The sequence below is a fragment of the Phaethon aethereus genome, assembly GCF_964289735.1.
Source record: "Phaethon aethereus genome assembly, chromosome: Z".
Lineage (NCBI taxonomy): Eukaryota > Metazoa > Chordata > Aves > Phaethontiformes > Phaethontidae > Phaethon > Phaethon aethereus.
Window position 1 is genome coordinate 1,541,290 of NC_138577.1, and position 22,827 is coordinate 1,564,116.

Consider the following 22,827-nt stretch of genomic DNA (forward strand, 5'->3'; position numbering starts at 1 on the left):
AAACATTAACTAGACTGTTTTATCTGTGTCACCAATGTAGACATTCATGAGAAGGCTCAGGGATGCCATCTTTACTGAAGGGGAACTTCTTTACCTTGAGGGTAGTCAAAGACTGGGACAGGTTTCCCAGAGATGTCTCCATCCTTGGTGATGCTTAGAGCTGCCTGGGCACACCTGCAGCTGCCAGGGCACAAGCAGCCTCTCAGGTTGCCTTCCAGCTGCAGCAGTTCTGTAGTTCTGTTGTTATAGTATGCCACACACATTGGTGAGCTTCAGACACAGCAGGAAACATCTGTCAAGGAGGTGGGATGGGGTGTTTTGACAACCAAGTGAGTTCCTTTGCTCATATTGTACATCTTGTACTAATAGTCTCAAAGGCAGCTTCAGCAGCTAGCATTGCTCAGAGTGCTGCTCCGCTCATCCTCAAAAATCAGAGCTGAGTAGTAGGACCTACTTTCTTCTGTTTCAGCTCTTGTTAACAGAAGACTTGCAGGATAAAACACGGCTTATTTTTAATTCCACATCGCTGGAACCAGTCTTGGCCAAAACATTGGCATGGGTCCCAGAGCAGGAAGGCCACGCACAGGCTGTCCTCCCTGTTTTTGAGGAGGCAGTGGCGTCTAGTTCCTTGCCAGCTCAGCAAGCTCCGTAACTGCACCCCGCCGTGGTACTGAGACCTCCTGCAGGCAGGACCCGCGGCCAGGCTACAGCCACTCTTCTTCCTTCTCCTCAGCCGTTTACCGCCCCAAACCAAGATGGCAAAACCACGCCTCCCACAATTCGCCGCGCCTGCCCCTAACTAAAATGGCTGACAGCATGGTGGTGGCTCCCCCCCCGCCCCTTCTCTCGTTGCCCTCTCTCAAAATGGCGGCTACCGGGCACAGCGCTCGTGAGAGGTAGCGCCCCGCCCTCAACATGTCCGCCCGGTGGGCCTGGGCTGGGAGCGGCGTGGCGGGCGCGCTTGCGCCCTGAGCCGAGCGGTGCATGCCGGGCGTCCCCTTCCCGCCGTGACGCTGCAGATAGCAGGCCGGTATTGCCGCCGCTGTCGCCGTCACCACCACCACCACCGCCGCCTCTTAGTGCGGGGCTCCGCCGCCGCCCGGTGAGGATGGTGGGCGTGAAGGTGATCGCGAACGACACCGAGTTCCAGCCCGAGCTCAGTGCTGCCGGTTCCCGCCTGGCCGTCGTGAAGTTCACCATGCGGGGGTGAGCGAGGGCGGGGTACGGGCTCCCCGATCCCTTCACGGTGGGCAGGGGCGGCGCGGGGAGCATCCCGGGGCAGCGGCCGACTCCCCGCGCCGCGCCTGGCTCCAGGCCTCCCGCCGCGGCCTCGTTCCCGCTGAGGCGGCGGAGAGCGGGAGCTGGGCCTGGCCCACTGGGAGGCGTCTCTGCGTCGCCCCGTCAGTGATCTTGCCGCTCCCGTCCCGCTTTGAGGCTGAGAAGGCTCTTCGGGATCGAGAGAACCGCTGGGAACCTGGGGAGGGAGTTGGTGTTTTTATTAATTTTTGAGGCAAGGTTTGGAACTTGAGAAGTGCAGTTAGTTGGTAAAATGCTGCATCATTTTGGTCACTAGCCGGCTGCTGCGGGTAAGAGTTGTGAATCAATTGTTTTTTAGCACAAGTGATGCTCCCTATCTGTAGCATATCAGTATAGTCACAGCATTGTAACGGTGTTTCCTATTTCTGGTGTTAAATTTACCTTTTTTGCAGCTGAGCCGACTTCCCCTGCCCTCTGAACCTGTCATTCTGCAAGCGCTCTGAGGACATGGGGCAATATGCTAATATAAAACCGGGTTGCAGGCTGGGAAGCCACTGTTCACAGAGGGTACAGGCAACTGCTGCTTGCTTGGTTTCTGTTAAAAACGTTTTCCACCTTAATAAAACCTAGCCGGATCCTCATCCTTTTTGCCCAGGGCAAGCAGATGGTTTTTTTTCCCCTACTAAGCAGGGACTTCAGGTACAACCGTGGTGCAATCTGGGTGAATTGGTGACCAAAGAAAATATCGGAAATGCAGTTATTCAGAGTAATCTGCAGCATTAGGGAGAGTAGTGATAGTGTTGGGGGTCCTGGACTTCAGAGCGCACCTCATTATTGTCAAAGTCCTAGCTTGTATTGCTTATACTCTTTTTCTTCATCTTTCCACCCCTTATTTAAATGTGCAGTTGAACCATTCTGTTTCCAATGGCTGTTTGGAGTTCAAAAGAGTTCAGATCTAATCTTGTGAAAGAGCTGGTGAAAGATGTTATATTTGGGAAGAAGAGGCTGCAAGAATCTCTAGCTGTGTATCCAAATGGGTATTGAAAAAAGCATTAATATACACACATATGATGCCTGACTGCTTGCTGCTTAGTTATGGGGCTGGGTTTATTTTTTTAGGTAAGTCACCTTCACCCATAACTGTAGAGGTGTTGGTGAGCTCATTAATACTGCATACTTGTGTGCCCAGGAAAAAGTTTTGGTTACAGATGACCCAATATATTAGGTTCCAGTTAGTTTAATGGCTTGATGTCTTAGCATATAAATATCCTTGCTACGCTGCTATGGATCCATACCCTCGCTGTCAGGATAGAATAGGAAAGGTGGAGCAGAGCTTGTCTGTGCCGTTCTACAGTTATATGCTGTTGGAGGGAGTTTCTACTGGGTTTTTTTGCTGTTTTGCTTTTTTAAGAGCTCCTTTCACAGCAAGCTGAGTTGTGAGAATATTTCTTTGCGGGAGTAGTTGTGTCTGTACACTTCATATATGCCAGCAAAGGTACAGTAATTAACAAATATGTATTTTCAGCAATGGTGATAGTTATGTCAGCAGAAGTCAGGTCTGCTCTACCAGGGTCAGATAAGTATGTTAGTAACTGGTTACAGTTGTAGTAGGTGAGATTTAACTTAGAAAGAAGTCCTGCTAAAGGTTCAATACATTATTACCGTTAAATATTTCAGGTCATATGTGGAGATTTTACTGTGGATACTGTTTTTTTCACAGGCGATAACGTGAAGCACTAGTACTAGTTTTCTGTATTTTTTTGCTATTTCAGGAAAAGCAGGTAACTCTGCCTTCACTTGTGTCACTTTAGTTAGCAGGACTTTGGCTTATGGTAAAAGATGCTGGAGCTAAACCCGTTAGATGGAAAAATATGAAGTTAGTATTAATAGGTGAAGCTAATCATGTGACACTGAAACTGTCTGAGGAAGTGGGAATTAACACCTCATGATTTGTTTCTAAATGTCATTCTTAATTGTATCACCAGGATTGCTTGTCATCTGTCAACCAGGTAGGAAGGTTATTTTTACGTTTACCAAGGATATCAGTAAGAACATGAATGTGCAAATTCTATTTGGGGCAGACTTTTTTCAAAAAAAGATTAAGTTAACTTAAACTACATTTTGTTTTCACAGATGTGGCCCTTGTTTAAGGATAGCGCCAGCTTTCAATGCTCTGAGTAACAAATATCCCCAGGCAACTTTTTTGGAAGTAGATGTGCATCAATGCCAGGTTGGTATTCAAAAACATATTTTCAGTTGTAAGAGGAAGAGCAGGTAATGTAGTGAATGGGAAACTTGAACAAAAACTGTTCAGATGGTATACTAAGAGTAGTATCCTGTGGCTATTGATGTTTGGTGAATGACAGATAGCCATATTGTGAAGTTCTCCAAAATTAGGATATGCACCAAGATGTGAACAAACAGCACTTTTATTTAGAAAAGTATTCTTGCAGTTACCCCTGTGGTGTCCTTCCTTTAAGCAGCGTACAGATGGTTTAACAGTTCCTGCTGCTTGTACTATTTAGATAATACCGTTAAATGTAGAAGATACTACCAGTATGAATTAAAAAGAGTAAGTCTTTCCAAACAAATATTGACATAATTATTGAGCAAAATGAAAAATGCAATAAACTGATATGATTAGTGGGACTAGATTCCTCTCAAGTACTACTCAACTGTTTTTAACAGACAACAGTGTTGCAGATGAGCTATTGATCGACTTAAGGGTCGTTAACAAAAATTAACAATGGTATGTTGAAAGGAAGCATCTTGAATTACTACAAATTATAATGGAGAGGGATGAATATAGAAGTGGTAACAATGTTTGCAAATGACACTAAATTATGGAAAGTTTTGGAAAAACTACTATGAGTGCTTAACAGGTATGAATACAGGTAGAAGTCAAATGGAATTCACCTTCTACAGCATTGTGCTGCAGTTCTGGGGTGTACATCAATGTGGCTTGGGAGGGGGAAGGAATGCAGGTGTAAAGAAAGCTTGTAAAATAAAAGTGTTAAATTAAGCCATCCTCTGCTTCTGAGAGCAAGTGATTTTTATGGTGTACTAACAAATCTGCTGACAATGTGAAGTCCATCCAAAGAATGCCCAAGTCTATAAGAGTTTAGGAAGATCTGAAGAATTTAAATTAATTAAATAGTTTTAACTCGCACAACAATTTAAAAAAAAAGTAACAAATATTTTTTGTGCTATTTGAGGTGATGGAGCTTGATTAATATCTGGTGTGTGCATTCATATCTAGGTGAAGCATTGATAATATTGTGTTAGGTAACACTTGTAACTAATTTATGCATTCTAGGGAACAGCTGCTACCAATAATATATCAGCAACACCAACATTTCTGTTTTTCCGAAACAAAGTGCGAATCGACCAGTATCAAGGAGCAGATGCTGTGGGTTTAGAAGAAAAAATTAAACAGCACCTGGAGAATGATCCTGGAAACAGTGAAGATACAGATATCCCAAAAGGATATGTATGCATGTCTTCTCTTAAGATAATTTTTTGTAATGTTTGTGTAACTTGAATGTTTAAAAAAAAAATCTGTTGCTTTCTAAACATACTCTTAAGTCAAATAATGCTACTTCAGGCAAAACTGCAAGTTCCCCATGGCTTTGATAAGATCACTTGTCTGGGCTTCCTTTTTCAGACAAAATTAAAAAATTAACATGTACGTATTTAGTAAGTGTAGTTATAGAATTGTAAAATGTTTAAGAAAAATCTCCACACATAGCCCTTGGTTCATTAAAATAATGAATTTAATATTTTATGATGAACTTTTTGCTGCAGCTGCTTATTCTGCTTTCTTCTCAGACATTTGAACTGTCTTCCTAAAACTTTTTTTTTTAAAAAGTGTAAAAATGTCCATGGGAAAATACGTTGCTCAACATGGTTGTCAAAAATGTTGAAAAGTTGCTCTAGTTGTTCCTTAAGAAATCCTTGATGTTGTTTATGTGGTGGTAGGTTCATTTGGGGTTTTCCTTTTTCTTTCTTGTTCCCTACCCTTTCTTTAATCCTCTTTATTTCATCTCTCTTGGCAGGGGTAACCAAACAAAAAAAAGACCGAGAGATTCTGTTGCCAAATGAATTAACCTTCATAACAATTCAGCTCCATCTTCCTCTGTAGCAGCTTACCCTGAAAATAGGATGCCTTTGAGGCAGTATTGTTAGATAAATCATCTCTCATGATATGGTGGGGTTTTTTGCCTAATCGCTAATGTTTGAAAGTGGATGGTACTACAGAGTGTTCTTTTTGGATTTCTTCTTGCCTGTAGAAGAATGACAAGGATATAAAAATTTATAAAGTAAATAATATATCACAGGAATACTGAATGGCTTTTAAACCTTGCATCAAAATCTCTCATAACTAAAATTTGACTGTAACATTTTCTTTGATTAAAAAGTGGTATTCATGAACAGATTTTTTTTCTCATTACATGATTTGCCCATGTCTTCTAGGTAAATCAAAACTTTGTAGGGATACTTGGAGTTTTGGCCAAAGTTTCAGGAAGAGAGCAATCTGTTTAGAAATACTGGTGCTCTCAGGAAATTATTTTCACCATGTTCTGTATGTTTTCATGTTACCTCAAAGCAATGGTGTGTTGCAAATCATAAGCCTGTCTGACAGCTGTACTAACAAACACATGTAAATGAGAACTCTAATGTGACAAAACACCTTCCTAGAGTGGTATTCTCCAAGCAGTCCTTGGTGTAATATTACTCCTTAAATGAGATTGTCTGCTGTTCTCCCAAAAGTATAAACACAGTGTATTACATTTCACCTAAGTCGTATGTCACAGTTCAGTGCTTAGCTAGTTGCTATAGTGTGCACAGTACTTTGCATCAGCAAATCTTACATGTTAGACTTAGCTGTGATGAGTATCTATAGAACCCAAAATTATATTGTTAAATGCAAAACCAGGTTTTCTGGAGGTTAAGTAAATTCATAGCTAGCTGTATCCTATCAGGCAAACATAAGCAGGGTGCAAATCCAGCTGAATATTTCTCATTTAAATAAACTGCAAGAGCACAGGTCAATTGAATTTCTAGCTGTTAGCTACTTGCTAACTGTTGTACGGTATGCGTTGCACTTCGCTTTGTGTGTGAATGCTTCCACTTATAATTATTGTGAAATCCTCTGTGGAACTATGGGAACGTCAAGACAAAGGTTTGGCTTGTTAGCTTTGGAGCTCTAAACACACTGAAAATCATTGAAGTGGCAAGTTCAGGTCTGCTTAGTTAGATGGGTTTTGAGATGAACACACCATCTTCTATTAAAAGTTAATCTTGCAGGAGGTGGTGTCTTACCCCTACAAATCAAGCCCTGAGTATGTTCAGGGCTGTATGAGCCAAGCAGGAATTCTATTTGACCTGTAAGTGGTAGGCTGAAGGCCTGTTTTAGGATATGCTTGACCCAAACTGGACTGCCTTTGGCTCCAGGAAAGTATCCTTCTTCTCTTGCACAGCTGTGTGTTCCTTCTCCTTACCTTGTATCTACTGAGCATGTGGGTTGCAAGCGAAGCCTTCATTTGGATACTGGGAGGGGGATAAGTATTTTTTGCTCAGAAAAACATAGTTGCAAGAGCTAAAGGAAGCAGCATACAGGAAATGAGTTGTATTCTCGCAGCAGCCTGTGTTTGGATTCTGTTTGTACAGTGAAGATCTAGCCTGAGTTGTTGTACGCAGTAATTTTCAAGCTAGTGTGTGCTTTTTTTCCCCAAGAGTGGCATATTATTCTTTGTGACCTAATATATGCCTTTAAGAAGGTTGGTTTTGGCTGTCATCCTAAAAGTTCCTTTAGTTTTTTATGTCTGGACTGTTCTATGCCTGTACACTGATCCTGAGTTTGTACCACTTGTACCATGTGAGATGTTGATACTCTATCTTTAGGCCTTAAGATATGAAATACTTGATTTTTAGTCTGGCTTACTGTGCTTCAGTTGGACTTAGTTTACTTTAGTTGCAGGCAAAAAATTCTGGTTATCTGGAAATTCATACAGATTATTCTGCCTCTGCAATAATACCACCTTTTAACTAGTTGAAGCTTGGAGCATAGTTAGTGGCCTGCTTTGATCTGAGAATGCATGTATGTTAAAGCTTTTAGCTGGACCCTTTACAAAAGAGCTGAGCAATAAAACAAACTGGTTCATGGTGAGTTTTGTAGCTTCTGTCTTCTGTTCTGTGTTTTTACCGAAGCGTATAGAGAAAGGAGTAAGAAGAGGTTTCATAAAGTTAATTTGTATACAGTGCTGAAAAAGACATAAAGTAAGACTAGCTTTGCATGTAAGGCCTGGTAAGAACTATAGTGGTGGTCTTTTAATTTGTATATTTTTGGGGAGGCCTGTTTCTGTTTTGTTTTTTCTTTTCTGTTAAGTTGATCATAGCTCCAGTCTAATGTCAGTTTGTCTATGTTGTGGGGTGATTTAGGACTTTGTAGTCTTGTTTATCAAAACTGTATCTGAAAATTCTCCCTGTACCCAATTTCTTATTCTCAGAATGGCAGGCATGTATTGCAGGGGTGGGGATTTTGAATAGAGGGGCAAAAATGTTGTTCAGTTATGAACTGGATACATCAGAGTACTATAGTATTCATAGTTTTTGTTCATAATGTCTTTTGATATAAGCCCCTGAGGTTTTCTGTGTGTCTTGTTATTCTAATCTGTTGAATGGAGAATTTCATTCACTCCAACGCTTACTAATCCCAGATGAGTTCATGGTGCACTTACGCACGCACTCAGCAGTACTCTTGCTTTTACTTCCAGATGGATTTAATGCCATTTATCAATAAAGCCGGCTGTGAATGTCTTAATGAGAGTGATGAACATGGATTTGATAATTGTTTACGTAAAGACTCTACCTACTTGGAATCAGACTGTGATGAGCAGGTACAGTAGATATTTTTAAGTGAGATACTTTCAATGGTGGTCTGGTCTGCAAGCATTTTTCTTGGAATTTGTCTGCTTTATATTGTTATGGTAGCGTAAGAAAGAATGGGAGATGGTAGTAGGATGTAAGTAATACTGGTATACAAAGGACATTGTAGCATTCCAGTTTCACATCCCTTTATGTATGGAAAAAAATTCCAAGCATTTAGTAGCATTTAGTGATATTCTGAAGTGATAGACTAGCGCATGTGTGGAATATATTGAAGGTGAGTGCTTAAACTTATTTCAAAGCTCAGACTTACTTTCAGTTAATTATTGTGCTATGTTTGTTTAGAAGAAAGAAGAAAACATTATTTAACAGCAACTTTTTTCTCCACAGCTGCTTATTACTGTAGCTTTTAGTCAACCTGTCAAGCTTTATTCTATGAAAATTCAGGGGCCAGATAACGGTGAGTGAAGTGTCTGCTTAATCATATCTTTGAAACTAAAGCTTTGCCCATGTTTAGCTGTTTTTTCTAAAAATGACACTGTTGTCCCTGGAACCTTTTACCTTCTGAGAATTCCACAGTAGCTTTAGTAAATTTGTTGTAAATTGATTGCATAACAAATTATCTCATTAATTTTTTCACTGACCTGATGCATGGATATTTGGTATGACACAAATGTAAGTATTTGCTACAGTTTGATATGCTGCAAAGAGATGTCCTGATTTTGCTGGGATAGAATCATGAAATCAGTTCCTGTTCAGGAAAGCTGCATTTCTAGGAAGACCGCAGCACCTGTTACTGTGAGAACAAGGCTGATAAGACACTCTGGGTTAGTTCGTGGCCAACCGTGGTACGTGGGTTTCTGAAGGGATCAAGGCCTCCCGCAGTCTCCAGAAAGCCAGGTGCTGAAGCTGGGAGGAAGTGAGGCCAAGGCGGCTGAGCTGGGCTGGCCAACACAAGTGTCCCATACCATAAATGTCGTGCTTGCCAGCAGCTGGGGAGTCTGCCGGGAGCGGCTCTCTCTCCATGGCCTCCATCCCTGGAGGGTCTCGCCCGCTGCTCTGCTCCCGAGGCCGGCTCTCCCCGCACGGGAGCTGTGCCGCTCGCAGGGTTTGCCAGCCGGCGTTCGCTGCTGGGAGCGCCCAGCTCACCACCACTGTCTGGGCTGAGTATAACTCTGGGTACCTTATATTGCTTTAGTATTGATATTCGCTTTATTGTTAGATTAAATCTGTTTCTATTTCAACCCACAAGTTTCCTCTTTTTCCCCAATTCCCCGTTCTCGGCTGAGAGGGGGCTCTCGGGGGACAAAGCAATTGCTAGTGTTTAGCCCGTAGGTGGGCTAAACCAAGACATAAAAACCTACATTTAATTCAAGAATTAATGTAAGAGCTACTGAAAGGCATGGCTTAGTTTCTATGGTAACTGAGTTTACATTATAAAATTACATAGTGTTCAGGTGTTATATGACAACAAAGCTACTATTATTTTTAGATTTTGTATTGGATTTTTTTCTGTAGAATTCTGTCTCTGACACATACATGAGTAGTGCAGCTTTGGACGTCCTTCAGTATCCAGGGTGGTGATGTAAGATTGGCAGATAAGATACTAGAACTTCTGCTCATGTCTTCCTTGAGTGGCATCTAGACACTGATAAGCGAGGGCTTCTCAAGCAGCATTTTGAAAATATACTTAAACAACAGAAGACCACTTCTATATTTTAACACAGGGCAAGGTCCAAAGTACATAAAAATCTTTATCAACCTTCCTCGATCTATGGATTTTGAAGAAGCAGAAAGAAGTGAACCAACTCAAGCCCTGGAGCTGACACCAGATGATATTAAGGAAGATGGTATTGTCCAGCTTCGCTATGTAAAATTTCAGAATGTTAACAGTGTAACTGTAAGTAAAGCTGCTGTTCCGATGTCTGTGCAGGCTGAAAACTTAATTTGCTTTTAAAGCTGTGCATGTTTGTTGTTTTCATTGCAAATGTTCCTAGTTTCTGTCTGCCAATTGCATACTGTATGTTTGTGCTAAAAGCGTTTCAGGAATTGAAGGTGACACAAGGCCATGTGCATGCAGCGTCTCTTCTGACCTAGTATGAGACATAAGGTTTGCTTTCACCTCTTCATGAGTTAGCATGCTGTTTTAACACAACTTGCATTTTTACTAATACACCTTCTTAAAAGGCATCTTGTCTTCATTTGAAGAGTTGAGGAGACAAGGAATCCTTTTTCTCAGTAACCTGATTGCAGAAATGACAGTTTTCTGAGTATCAAGTGAAGCACTTGCCATATCTTTAAACTCAGTACCTGCCCTCTGAGAGGGTTCTTAAGTGCTGTAATCAAAGCAGCACCTTTGTCTTTTAATGAACTCTCTAATTCTCTTGCTGTAAGAGACTTTCTGCAGATTTCACATAGGGTTTTTGACTCTTAAACGCAGGTGCAGTTTCTCCTCTTCCATTTTAAAAATACAGGTTCTAGTGCAATATGTGCAATGACTAAATTGATGCTGGAATTGCTTTATGCTTGACATCATCCTGTGCTATGCTAGCCTTGTTTCCTGCAGTATTGCATTGAACTGTTTTTCCAATATGACCCCTGAATTCTTTCTATGGAAATGCTTTTTGTGGCCGGAGTTATGCATTTGCCAATGTATGGACTTACAGTGGATTGAATTAAATTATATTTTAGTAGGCTGGCCACAGAAGCCACTCAGCTTATTATGAGTTACAGGTAACTCCAAAACACTGATCCACCATTAATCTTTCCATCGTACTTTTTCTTCTGTAAAAAAGTTTCTGAAACTTGTAAACCACTGTTGTTGGACTGCATTTCAGATCAGTCAGCTGCTTTCATGCCTAGCAGTTTACTAGCAATTATTTTAAATGTAATGGGAGACAAACCTAAGTAACTCCTTTTCACACCTGTTATTTTTATGGAGTTACCCTTTGTGACCAACTTTATCCTTCCCCAAATGAAATGGAGGTAGGTCATGTAGGCTTATATTCTACAAAGCTGTGCTGACAAGTACAAGTTACGTATTTGTTCTTTAATAAAATCCTGTGTCAGCTTTAGACAGGATGATGTGCAAACACTAAGCAAGTGATAAGGTGATCAAATAGATGTTCTGCTTGTTTGCACTCTTTGCATGTGAGTGCTGCAGTAGCACTCCTCTAGTTTCCAGGCTAAACCTGAATTCTGTATTTAAGACCTAAAACCAAGACAGCTAATCATCTTGTCTTCCACCTAGCTTTTCAGCGCAGGTGATGAAGCTCTGCTTGCTTACATAGCCCTGTGAATAAAAATCTTCCATTTGGTTCTTAATGAATTGGAGGAGGCAAAGTTGTCATATACACAAATTGTCCTGTTTTTCTGCCATGAATAATCAGACATGCTTAGTGAGCATTTCCATGTCAGTATTAGCAAGTTCATACTTCATACATAGATACATATCTATCTCGCTGCTAGGTTTGTTAGTTAACTTTTTTAATTATTAATTCTATACCCTGTAGTTGCTAATCCGTATAATTCATCACCTCTAATGCTGGTTTTCCCTATTCATTGAGTGCTTCTCTTCATTACTGCTACTTCGTGGCATTTGTTTTCTCTGTACTTGTTGAACTTTTCATATCATTACTGAGACAGAATCTCTGAACACACTGCAGTACACCTCTGTTTGACAAAAGTTGGTCCTTGACATGCTCTTCTGCGCCTGTCTGAAGAGTACTTTCTTCAGCATTTCAACCCTCACCTTCCATAGGTCTTGTTTGTGTAGGAAAATACACGGTCTTCCAACTACAGTGAAGCTGCTTGGAGGGGTGAATGTCTGTACTGGTCTAGATCAGCGGTCCGTCTTGCTTGTCATGCACTTGCAAGCATCCAGTGTTGTCACAGAAAAATTTATAAGGCAGGCATGTGGTGATGCGTACCCTCCAGCATTTAGTGGTCTATGGCACAGGCAATTTTGGAGGCAGAAAGGGCGTCTTGATAGGTATGGGCTATGGCTTGTGGAAAGGGTGTGATGCATGCTTTCCCTTGCCTACCTGTTGTCCTCCCTCGCCTTTTTTTTCCTCTGCTTCTCATGCCATTACTCTCTCTCTTTCTCATTCCTCCTTTCTCCATGCTCACAATGAAGTGTGGAAAGATCCACAAACACTTCATTGCTCCAAGTTCCTTACTAATACTACTTCATGCAAAAAATTGTTCTTTCATTTGTCCGTTTTTTAAAGTGTAGTGGTTCCAGCAATAATTTCTTAGTTCATGTTTCAAAAGAAGTTTGGTATTTTTTGAAACCCTAAAATAACTTCATAGATTTAATATTCATGCTGTAAAACACATAATAATGCAATCTGTAATAGTAAACTACACATGAATAGTCTTGGGGGCTTCAGCAAGCATAGTTAAGTTGATATTTAACTTCATTTCAAGGCAGATTCCAGTGAATAGTGAATTATGACTTCTTAAATGCTGTTTTTGCTTGCCGAATGTGGTCTCAGGTAGGAGGTAAAAGCTGGGAAAATCCAAACAACAAATTACCAGGAAAATAACAGCATTCTATGTAATCATTATTTAAAATAAGAGTACAGTAGTTTCTCTAAAGGTTACAGAGGCCTTTGTGATTGGAAAAAGTGTTAATTTAGTTAGTTAAAATATCTTGGGCACTTAACGTTTTTATATATTAATTCAGGGAAGGACAGTTTACCTTAACTCTTGTATTTGGGTCTTTTTCTTTAGTTGTTTGTCCAATCCAATCATGGCGATGAAGAGACAACAAGAATCACATACTTCACATTTATTGGAACTCCAGTCCAAGCAACAAATATGAATGACTTCAAGCGAGTGAGTCCTCTTCCTGAAAGCACTTTTGAATGTTTTAAACCTACTCAAAAATGTATTGACAGGAGAAATACACTTGGCTGTTATTACAGTTCCATAACTTAAGGTAGTTTTGGCATCCAAAAGAAAATGTGTAGCTTTATCTTACAGATCTTTCGTCTTGCTTACAAGTTTTTGTTCATCGACTTTTTAAAAAATGATAAGAATGTATATGTGAAAACTTGAGGGAGTGTCAAGTTACAATGTTGTCTATAGTGTATGTTTTTTTAATGATTTTGAAACTTTCTTCTGATGAAGTTCAGGAAGTAGAGAAGCAATTGCATGTACAAAAACAGACTCCTTGTGATTGATTTTACTTCTACTTTGAAGGATTTTATTCACTGGGCAACATTAAGCTTGAGACCTGGAGAATATTTGGTCACAAGGTGTCTGTTTATATTAAACATATCTGCTTTTTAAAGAGGAAATGAAGAAGCAAACAACTTGTTACAGTATGACTTTAGACACCCTCCACAGCCCAGACAATAAGGCACTCTAGATTCTTGATTTTTTTTTTTTTGAGAATGTGAAACGGGTTTGAAAGGATTTACACTTTAAAGCTACTTACAACTTTTTCAAAATGTAGTAAGTCTTTTTAAAATAAACTGCTTTAAAACTTAGTAGCCTTTGTAAGAGGCAAATACTGCTGTAACACCTGCCTAGAAACTACTGTGTGTGACCAATAACATTGAAAGCACCACAGAATTTATTACACAAATAACCTATAACTTCAGAAGGTTAAAAACGCTAACACTCGCCAAATTGTCACATACTTGGAATTGTTAACATCAAAACTTGATCTTAACTTCTACATGTAAAACTTAATATCTTCGCAGGTAATAAGTTAATAACAGTTTGCTGCCTTTCAGTGCTACTTGGAAGTAATTGAAAAAGTTGTTCTAATGTGCTGAAGTTAACTGGATATCAATTTTAGACTTTACTAATACAGCACTTCCAATTGTCCCAAAACTAGAAATACATTAATAGATCTACAATCTGCTTACATTTTTTTGTTCTATATGGCTTTTTTTGCACCCCCTGCAATGAGTTGTGCAATTACTATTTTAATGTGCAGTACTTTCTGGTATTGTTGTGAGGGGGATGGGACTCTGACTCAGTATTTGATGTCTGTCTCACTTGCAGCTCTCTGTAAACTCTGTAAATTAGTTTTGCTTTCAAAAGTACAGGAAGTTTATTTTTAACAAGTGCACTTTTTAAACCTGACCTTCTGATTGTTAAAGTAGTGATTGGTTTGTTTTCTTTTTTTTTGAATTGGTAATCCTGATTGGGGTGCACTTGGTAAAGCAATGCAGTTCTTTGTAGAATTTTACATGGATTTGCGACCAGTGTTGAGCCCCCATGACATGTGTTTCCTACAGTGATTTAAGTTGCATGGACAAGGTGTTAGTGTGGTGGACACAGTACTGCCTTAGCCTGAAACTGACTGCTGGAACAATCAGAGCTCCAGTCCATGTTTGTGTGGGGAGTGGATGTTTTAATTCACCCTTGCCCTCACACAAAGCCTATAAAGGCATTAAAAATAGCATGGGTCTCCAGGCATCTCATCCCTCTACTGTAGTTAGAGGAGATTTACAGATCTGTGTTTTAGATACAGTGTGGATGCTTGGAAGCTGCTATGTGGTAATACTATGGTAAACGGTAAATACTATGCCAGTTAACAATTCTAGCTTCCTTGAAGTTTGCAGGTGAATGAATGTCTTGGCACCATCAAGGAGTGTGTCACAAGACACAAAGGCTTGACACATTTAAATGGAAGGGAGGGTGTACAAACTTACATACAAGACTATATGTACACCAAACAGTCCCATGGTGTTAGCATTGCGCTGGCAACGTCAGGATGCTGAGGAAGTGGTCAGAACAGCCTTAAATAGAGGAGCAGGCATTACTGGGTTATGAAGTGGCTAATCCTGTCTCATTTCTGATACTCACTGACTCTATATGTAACTTTTCTATTTTGCTTCCTGAATATGTAGGTTTAGTATTAGGCTGTTAAAATATTTCATCATAACAAATGGGATGTGTAGCCTGGCAGAGTTACAGTGCTCTTAGGAATTTTAACTTGTGTTTCCTCTCTTCAGTGATCCTGCCAGTTGTGACACCTTAATATAGCATTGGACATTAATTATGTTTAAGTTTGTAGGTTAACTGGGAAACCTTATTCTTTTCATCTCCTTGAGTAGTTACCCACACTGCTCCACGGCTTTCATCTGTCTCACTCCCTCATCTCAGTCTGCCTCTACTCTTCATAGGTCTCTTCTAATTAGGATAGAAATAGTATTGCTACATGAACCACAAGATGGGGGAATGCCTTTTTTTTCCTTGAGTTTGAGAAGTGTTTGTAAGAATCTGTTAAATATTTTATTTGCAGGGCTTGAATTAAGAAGTGGACATGGATGTGATTTCAGTCACGTTTTTACGATTGATCACATCGCTGCTCAGTTGATTGTATGCACGTTCAGTTTTGAAGTAAAAACCAAAACCAACACGTTGGTTTGAGTGACTTGTGCTAAGGATCAGGCTAATGTATTTTGCTTCCCATTTGGGGTGGGATCTGAACGCATGCTTTTAGTTATAGCAGCTCACTGCTCAGCAGTTGATTATTAAGGTGCATAACTGCAGGTCTCATGTCCTTCAGACAGTTGAGGAAAACTGATATTTGCTCTGCTTGACCCCAACAGGGTTGCAAGAAGAATTGCCTGTTGTTGGTCAGAGTCAGTTCATGTGTTTAATATAAATGAGGCATTTTTTTCCAGTACGTAAAAACTGTACTATCAAACAGCTGAAATTTATCTACTCTGAAAAAGAACGGAAGTACTAAGCAGGTATAGTTAAGTCAGTCCTTCATTAGTGATTTTGGCCTCAAGTTAGTTTGGACATGGATAGAACCACAGAACAGCTTAGGCTGTTAGGGACATCAAGAGATCACCTGATCCAACCTTGTGTGGGAAAGGGAGCCTAGATGAGATTATTTAGCACCCTGTACGATTGGATCTTGAAAACCTCCAGCAATGGGGACTCTGCCGCATCCCTGTGGAGATTGTTCCAGTGATTGATTTGTCTCACTGTAAAAAAAAATTTCTTTCATTTTCTTGCATGTAGTTGGTATTGATGAATTGAGTGAGTAAAATTATAAAAGCTACTTTCAAACTTGTTTTAATATTGTTGTGTGTGTCCTGCTTCTTGTACAACTTGACTTTTATCCTCTGGGGAGGAGGGAAGTCTTCGGAGTGATGGAAGAAAAGGTCACCAAGGAAAAATTCTGCGTAGAACTGACTACAGTGTAGTGACTTAAGCACAGAGAGTAGTAGGGAGAGACCTATTCTTTGCCCTGTTTAAATGAAGAGGCCCTCAACAGCAGAGGACTAGGATGAATATTCCCTTCTTATATGTATTTAATATATTCTGAAATGCTTTTGGAAAAGCTTGATTTAAAGGCATGTTTGTTTGTTTTAAAAAATATCCTTAACACCAGAAGTGTTCATGCTGCTGTTTCTTGTCCACACAGGGTCTGGCTTAAGGCATAAATGATTATGCAAACTACTACAGTGGGCAGCATTTGAGTTGTAGTAGGTTGCATCTGAGATTTGCTTCTGATGCCCAGAGATGCTCAGCTGGTCTACTTTGTTGGACAGGCAGCTAAAACTGTAGAGTAAAGGTGCAAGTTCTGTGGGTTTTCTACTATTGATTAGTATTAGCTATATTACTATAGCTTAGTATTATGTGGGTTCCTGTGAATCTTGTGGTGAACTTGTAAACATGCTTTTGTTTTTGGAAGAGCATGCAACTGTTGATGTCCAGTATAGTTCTTCCTTATTTCACTTTTATTAGTGAATAAAACATACTGCTGCTCAGTGTTGAGGCTGGGACATAGATCAATATCAACAGGTTGTGGGATATTTTTTTGTCCCTTCTTGAATGAAGGCTTTCTTTCTACTCAGAACTGCTTATTTGCACTACATGCTGCTGCTTTTTTTTCTTGTAACATTTTGTTTGTTTGTTTTTCAGCTTAACTTCCCATTTCTAAAGAACTAAAAAGGCAGAAGAAATTAAAAAGTAATAATAAGATTGAAGTGGTCTTGCACTACTCCCTTCTTTGCTCCCTCTGCTCATCTAGCATCTCTTTCACCCTTTCCACAATCTCAGCACTGATGCAAGAGCCACCTTCTCTGCACCTTCTATCATCAGGAAAAGCCTTCTCTACTTTCTGACTCATCAGTTCCTCTTTGCCCTCCACTCCCCACTCCAAATCTTACCTTAAACACTTTTCTTTACCTTTCAGTCTTACCAAATTTCTGTCCCACTGTTATCCTGAACTTGACATTTTAAAGGCATACCATACAGTACTTTTACAAATTATTTTCTGTAACTAATTTTTCAGCCCATACTGAATTTTATAAAGCTGTTTGAGATGCAGCTTGTGAAATGCTTTACCAGGACTTGACTTTTAGTATCTTAGTGGAGCTTAATGGTGTTCTTCGTTGTGACCCGTCAGTAGTAGTAGGCAAGCAAGAATGGGCTGCAAAGTACTACTCTCTGCTGTGCCTCTAGTGGCACTGGGCATCTGCTCAGGAAAGACACAGTGAGGAGCTGGTGAGTGTTTGTACATATGGGCCTGATTAGGGTTCTCCAACAGCATCCTACTAACTTTAACTTGCTCGACCTCTTTCTATATATTTAAAACAAAGAAACAAAACCAACTCTGCTCCAGAAGGTTCAGTAATAAAGTGTTTCTGGTCCTACTCTTGGTAACGAACCATAGAGTTGGTTGTGTCTTTGTCACTGTCAGGTCCGAGACCGATGCTTTGTGGAAAAAGCCGAATGATTGAAGAAAAGCCTGCTCCAAAACAGTCATCTTTTGTGTGGGACTGGCTGTAACCACTACCTTAGAATGCACTAGATGGCAGGTTTTTTCTTTAAAAGGAAGGAAAGTGTATCTACTTCTGCGAAAATAATAATGACAGTTGTTTGGTTTGAGTTTAAATAGCCCATTTACTTTTGGGAATGTGTGGAGTGGGATGGTCAGAAAATGGGTTTCTTTGACCTGTGATTACAAAATGTCCATATCAGTGTGATTGATTTTCACAGATAATACACATGGGCGAGTTGTCAATTTCTGATTCGGACTGGTATAGCAATATTTTTCATTGATGTTCCACACTTGCTAACACCTAATCTTTAATCTCTTAACTGTGGGGTTTTTGGGTTTTTTTTTGTTTTGTTTTGGTTTTTTTTTTTTGCTTAATCTGTGTGTGAACACAGTTGTTTGCTTTGGAAACACACAAAGAATAAATACTGCTTCTTGACAATTTTAACTATTTTTTTTTTTTAAACTTGATTAATTGGATCTTAATGCAAGTGATCGGGTTTCTGATTTTTTTTTCTTCTTCCCTCATGTTGTCAGATTAGAATTTTCCTGACCTTAAGCATTAGGTTGAATTTACAGCTTGGTGAAATGCTCCTGGTCAAGGGTTCCTTGGAGGTGAAAATGGTTTTTAAAAGTACTTTTCGTCAGTAGATATCAATTACTTTGTGATGGTGATAACTCAGCTGACCAAAAGCAGCTGGATAGTGGAAAAAGTCTCCCTCTTGAAGTTTGACAAGCAGTGAAAAAAGGGGAAGGATCAAGAAGAACTCTTCCAGTGTGTCCATGAGGCTTCCCTAGTTCAGGACTCTGGGTGTTTTGGATTTTGGATTTTTGGTTTGTTCTTGTTTTTGCCCCTGGTTCTCTATTTCACTTTGCCTGCATGAATCTTGTGTGGTATATTATTATTTAACTGCAGAGGTAATTAACACTTAACACATTTGCTATAGCAGTCTGTTGGTTAGAATGCAAGAAGGGCTTTACACAGTTTTCAGCATTATTATGAGTAGTAATGGGAAATTCTATGCTCTGTTAGTGTGATCTTCAAATCTCTCTGTGTGAATTCTGACTACACCTTGCCAGAGCCACAAGTGCTGCTCTCTAGTTAGACAGAAATGAGTTGGGAATCAGTGCCTTGCCCAAGGCCCCTCCTGCAGTTTGAAGTCTTTGACCTGAAGACTTATTTTCTTTTGGTTTGGCTTATAAATGGCTGTTTTTTCAAGGGTCTGCAAGAGCACTAGAATTCTGTGTGGATCCTTTCAGAAAAGTGACTACAATGGCATCGTTTCCTGCCCTCAGGATTTTGTGTTCAGTTATCTTAACGAAGGGGACTGGATACCCTTCTGCAGTGAACTACGCTAACTTTAAACCTGCATAGCAGTATATAGAGTGCTGGAGTCGCACTTGCTGTTGGCTGGCAAATCAACTCACCAGTCTGGTGGCAGTGGTGATCTTTTCAGAAAAGGGAAGCACTAAGCTGACCGATTCCAGGTGGAGTTTGCAGAATTGGAGATTGGAAGGAGACTTGGTAAGGAATAATGTTTTGACAAGGAATAACTGAAAATCAGGTGACTTCCAGATTGCTTTATAAGTTTGAACTGCATTATAGGGTAAACATTCTCAGTGAGGTACATAGCAAGGATGCCAAGAGATATGAACAAACTTACAGTTGAGCATCCAGTGGTTCTCTTCCGACTGTAGTATTTTATGTAGTGTATTAAGGTTGAATGCTTTTTATATAACATGTTATTAAGCATAGTCTGTTCTTTTGCAGTTACTGTTTTCTAACTCTTCTCAAAACAAGACTCATGCTTTGCTGTCTGTATTAGTACTAAAGATAAGGTTTCTGGTGTGTCTAGCATCCCTCTTAAACTTTTAAAGGGAATCATGGCTTCTGCAAGTGCTACAATTATGCATGCTTAAATGCATTAACTTAGTTGAAAATTCAGTTGCACTTGTTTATTTTGAGACTTACTTTAAACAATACTTGGCAGGACTTTTTTGGTTGAACATTATTTCTGTTTTTTTTCCTCTTATCAGGTAGTTGGCAAAAAAGGAGAAAGCCACTAGGACGCAAAAGACACTGGAAGGCCTTATCGCAATTAGAGAGATCTTCACTTTTATCTACAACTCCTGGATAATTGCTTGACGATAACCAGAGACTGTCAATCTGTTTCATTTAATGCCATTACCAATAAATCATTGCTTTTGTTGAGATGGCGTTTCCCTAGTGTGTTTCTCTTGTAATCCTCATACATGTATTTGTAAATAAAATTCATTACTTTTGCTAAGTTTAATTTTGTTATTCTAGTAACTGTGGCTCTTCCCTTGTTCCATTTTAAACTGCGAAACTCAACTGGCTTGTCTTTAGAAACAGAAGGTGTAACTTTAGCTTGCATGTGTTCAGAGAGTTTAAAATGTCAAATATAAGTAAAACATAGATGGCCTTCAGAGGCTATCAAAAAATAAAATCCAAGCTACTTTGTTATAAGATCAAGTTCCCACAAAACACAGATACTTAGGAATAACTTCACCTATTCTGGAAATTTCTATTTCTTTCCCCACCTCAAAGAGCATCGGAGGAGGGAGCGTATTCTAAGTTACCATTCCATTAATTTGCAGATTTGTCACAAAGAGCATGCTGATGCAAGCTGTTCAGCTCTGAGAACTCTTGAGTCTTTTGCAAGTGTTTTGGTTTTTTTTAATGTTGTTAGAAAATATAGACCTTGTTTCTCAGGAAGACTCCAGCAAGCTGTGCAGCTATGGAGCTTTAGATGTTTGTGCACCCCACCTGAAAATAAATCCTTTATTTCTTTTATTGGGTGTTTTTCCTCTGTCTGGATCTTGATAAGGAAATATTTATTGCAAATGCTAATTTTGCATCTTAATTGGAATTGCTATACTACTTTTGTAAATTTTCTTGGAAGTGTGCCCTAAGTAATTTTAATAAATCGGGCATTGATCAGCACCATATATGTATAATACTGTATAAATTCCCAGTAAAATTTGCTAAGTGTTTTAATTGGCATAATTAATTTCTTTGTAAAGTTAAATTTGTTACATTTCTAATTACCATAAATCCCACTAAGGCTTAAATCCTGTCCTAATTGGCATTCCTTCCTTGAACGCAGTAGGGTAGTTCTCTTCTGGCTTGGCAGATTTGTATGTTAATACCAAGTTAACTTTCTGTTAGCATAGATATTTTCTCCAGACAGAAAACTGGGGATTGTCTAGAAAAACATTCTTTGAGAGGCACTTTTTTCCCCTGCTGTATCACTGCAAACTCCAAGATACTCCTCTGCGTGTCTTACAGTCAATGGCATGCGATGACTTGGTTTCTTCCATACTTAATATTTTGCTTCAGTGAGGGGTGTAAGGCATGTAACACGCTGTATATAGAATATAAATCCTTTTTAAATTGAGGGCAATATGAATAACTGTTCCTGTTTATAACTTTGTACACTAATTACCTTTCTGGGTTATTGTTTAAGTGCCTCATCTTAAGTATTGCTTACCTCATAATATTTATACCTGAGAGATTTGATAAGCTGGTGATTCTCATCTTTGTAAAAGATTAGTCAAATTTATATTGTTTGAGATTCTTCTATGATTTCCTTGGTTGCATGATGCCTATCTTCCATAATTATATGATGTACATAGATCTAAATAAATGTTTAGAGGTAACTGTCACATGTTTCACTTAATGGAAAATGGGGTAGAATTGTGCACAAGGAGCTAAAAATCACAAAACTGAAGTTACGATGCAGTGCTGGTTTTTAAGCAGCGTTACCCATACGTGGCGTTTGTGGGTGCACGTGGGTCTCGCAGGATGAGTGCTTGCAATGCAGCTGCTTGGCCTGGGGCTTCTGAGTTTTGTTCTTGACGGGAAAAGTCACACTGACGAGTTATCTGTGTCGTAACTTAATGGGAGTCCTAAAAGGGAACCGTAATGCCGCTTGTGTTCAAATAATGCAGAGACTGTGATGGTTTGTTGCTAGGCCAAGCTACAGCTGACTGATGTTCACTGTCCTTAGGTTACATCAGTTGCCCGCTCAGTTTGCGACTTACACACCCTAAGGCTGGTGTCTGCTTGGGACAGGATGGTGGAAGGAGCTGCTATAGTGTTCAGAAATCTTGCTGAGGTAAGTGGCACGTGTGTGCAGCAATCACTGGTGTGCTTTGATGCACAAGCAAGGTCTGACCCAGCTTTGCCAGCAGCCCTGTCCCCTTGTCCCCTTCAGCTGGCCCACCCCGTGCTGCTTTGTTTCTAGCAAAGGTTGATCTGTTGCACTTTCAGTGAAACGCTGAAAGGTTGCTGAAAATCTGTGGGTGCACGTGTATTTTATAGCAAGCGTCCTAGTTCAACTGGTGGCTTAAAGAATAGTTTTAACTGTGAACCTTCTCTTGCTTCCTTCAGGGTTGGCAAGCTGGCCGTGAAGTTTGCTTAGTGTCTTTAAATGCCAAGAGGCTCTTTAGTCACGGGGTTCCCCAGGACTGGGCATATTGGCCAGGGTATCGGGATGGGGACTGCATGACAGAATTCGTCTGCAGTGCGAGCCCTTAGGGAGAGTATCACCATGTTAAAACGTTCCTGGGTGGATGCACTGAAAAGACCAAGAACAGGGACTTGAATTGCTAGCAGATATTGTGCACTGGGAAGCTTTGATGTAGGCTTGTCTCGTCTTTGTCCTTTATGTTACTTGCGTATTGAGATTAATAAGCATATATTACCAGAGAGCTGCTGGGCTTGATCTAAAGACTGCTAGAGAGAGTGAATACAGCACTAGGGAAGTTGTTTATTGTCATGTTTATAGTCCTCAATGTTTTTACTTCTGATAAGTTTGAGGTACTGAAAGACTAACCTCTAAATACTGATTGGCTTCTGAATTAATGGAAGAAGTATAAGAAGTCATAATGGTTAGAAG

General features: G+C 39.9%; 1 protein-coding gene across 1 annotated transcript; it reads left to right on the forward strand.

The window, feature by feature from the left end:
* Positions 1 to 1,108: 1,108 nt before the first annotated feature.
* Positions 1,109 to 20,083, forward strand: TXNL1 (thioredoxin like 1; the record flags this gene model as incomplete). Its single annotated transcript, XM_082013114.1, has 8 exons — positions 1,109 to 1,206; positions 3,391 to 3,487; positions 4,574 to 4,747; positions 8,034 to 8,156; positions 8,536 to 8,605; positions 9,873 to 10,045; positions 12,880 to 12,984; positions 19,943 to 20,083. 8 exons carry the CDS (start codon positions 1,109 to 1,111, stop codon positions 19,970 to 19,972), a joined length of 870 nt encoding a protein of 289 aa, XP_081869240.1. The 3' UTR covers positions 19,973 to 20,083.
* Positions 20,084 to 22,827: the final 2,744 nt, after the last annotated feature.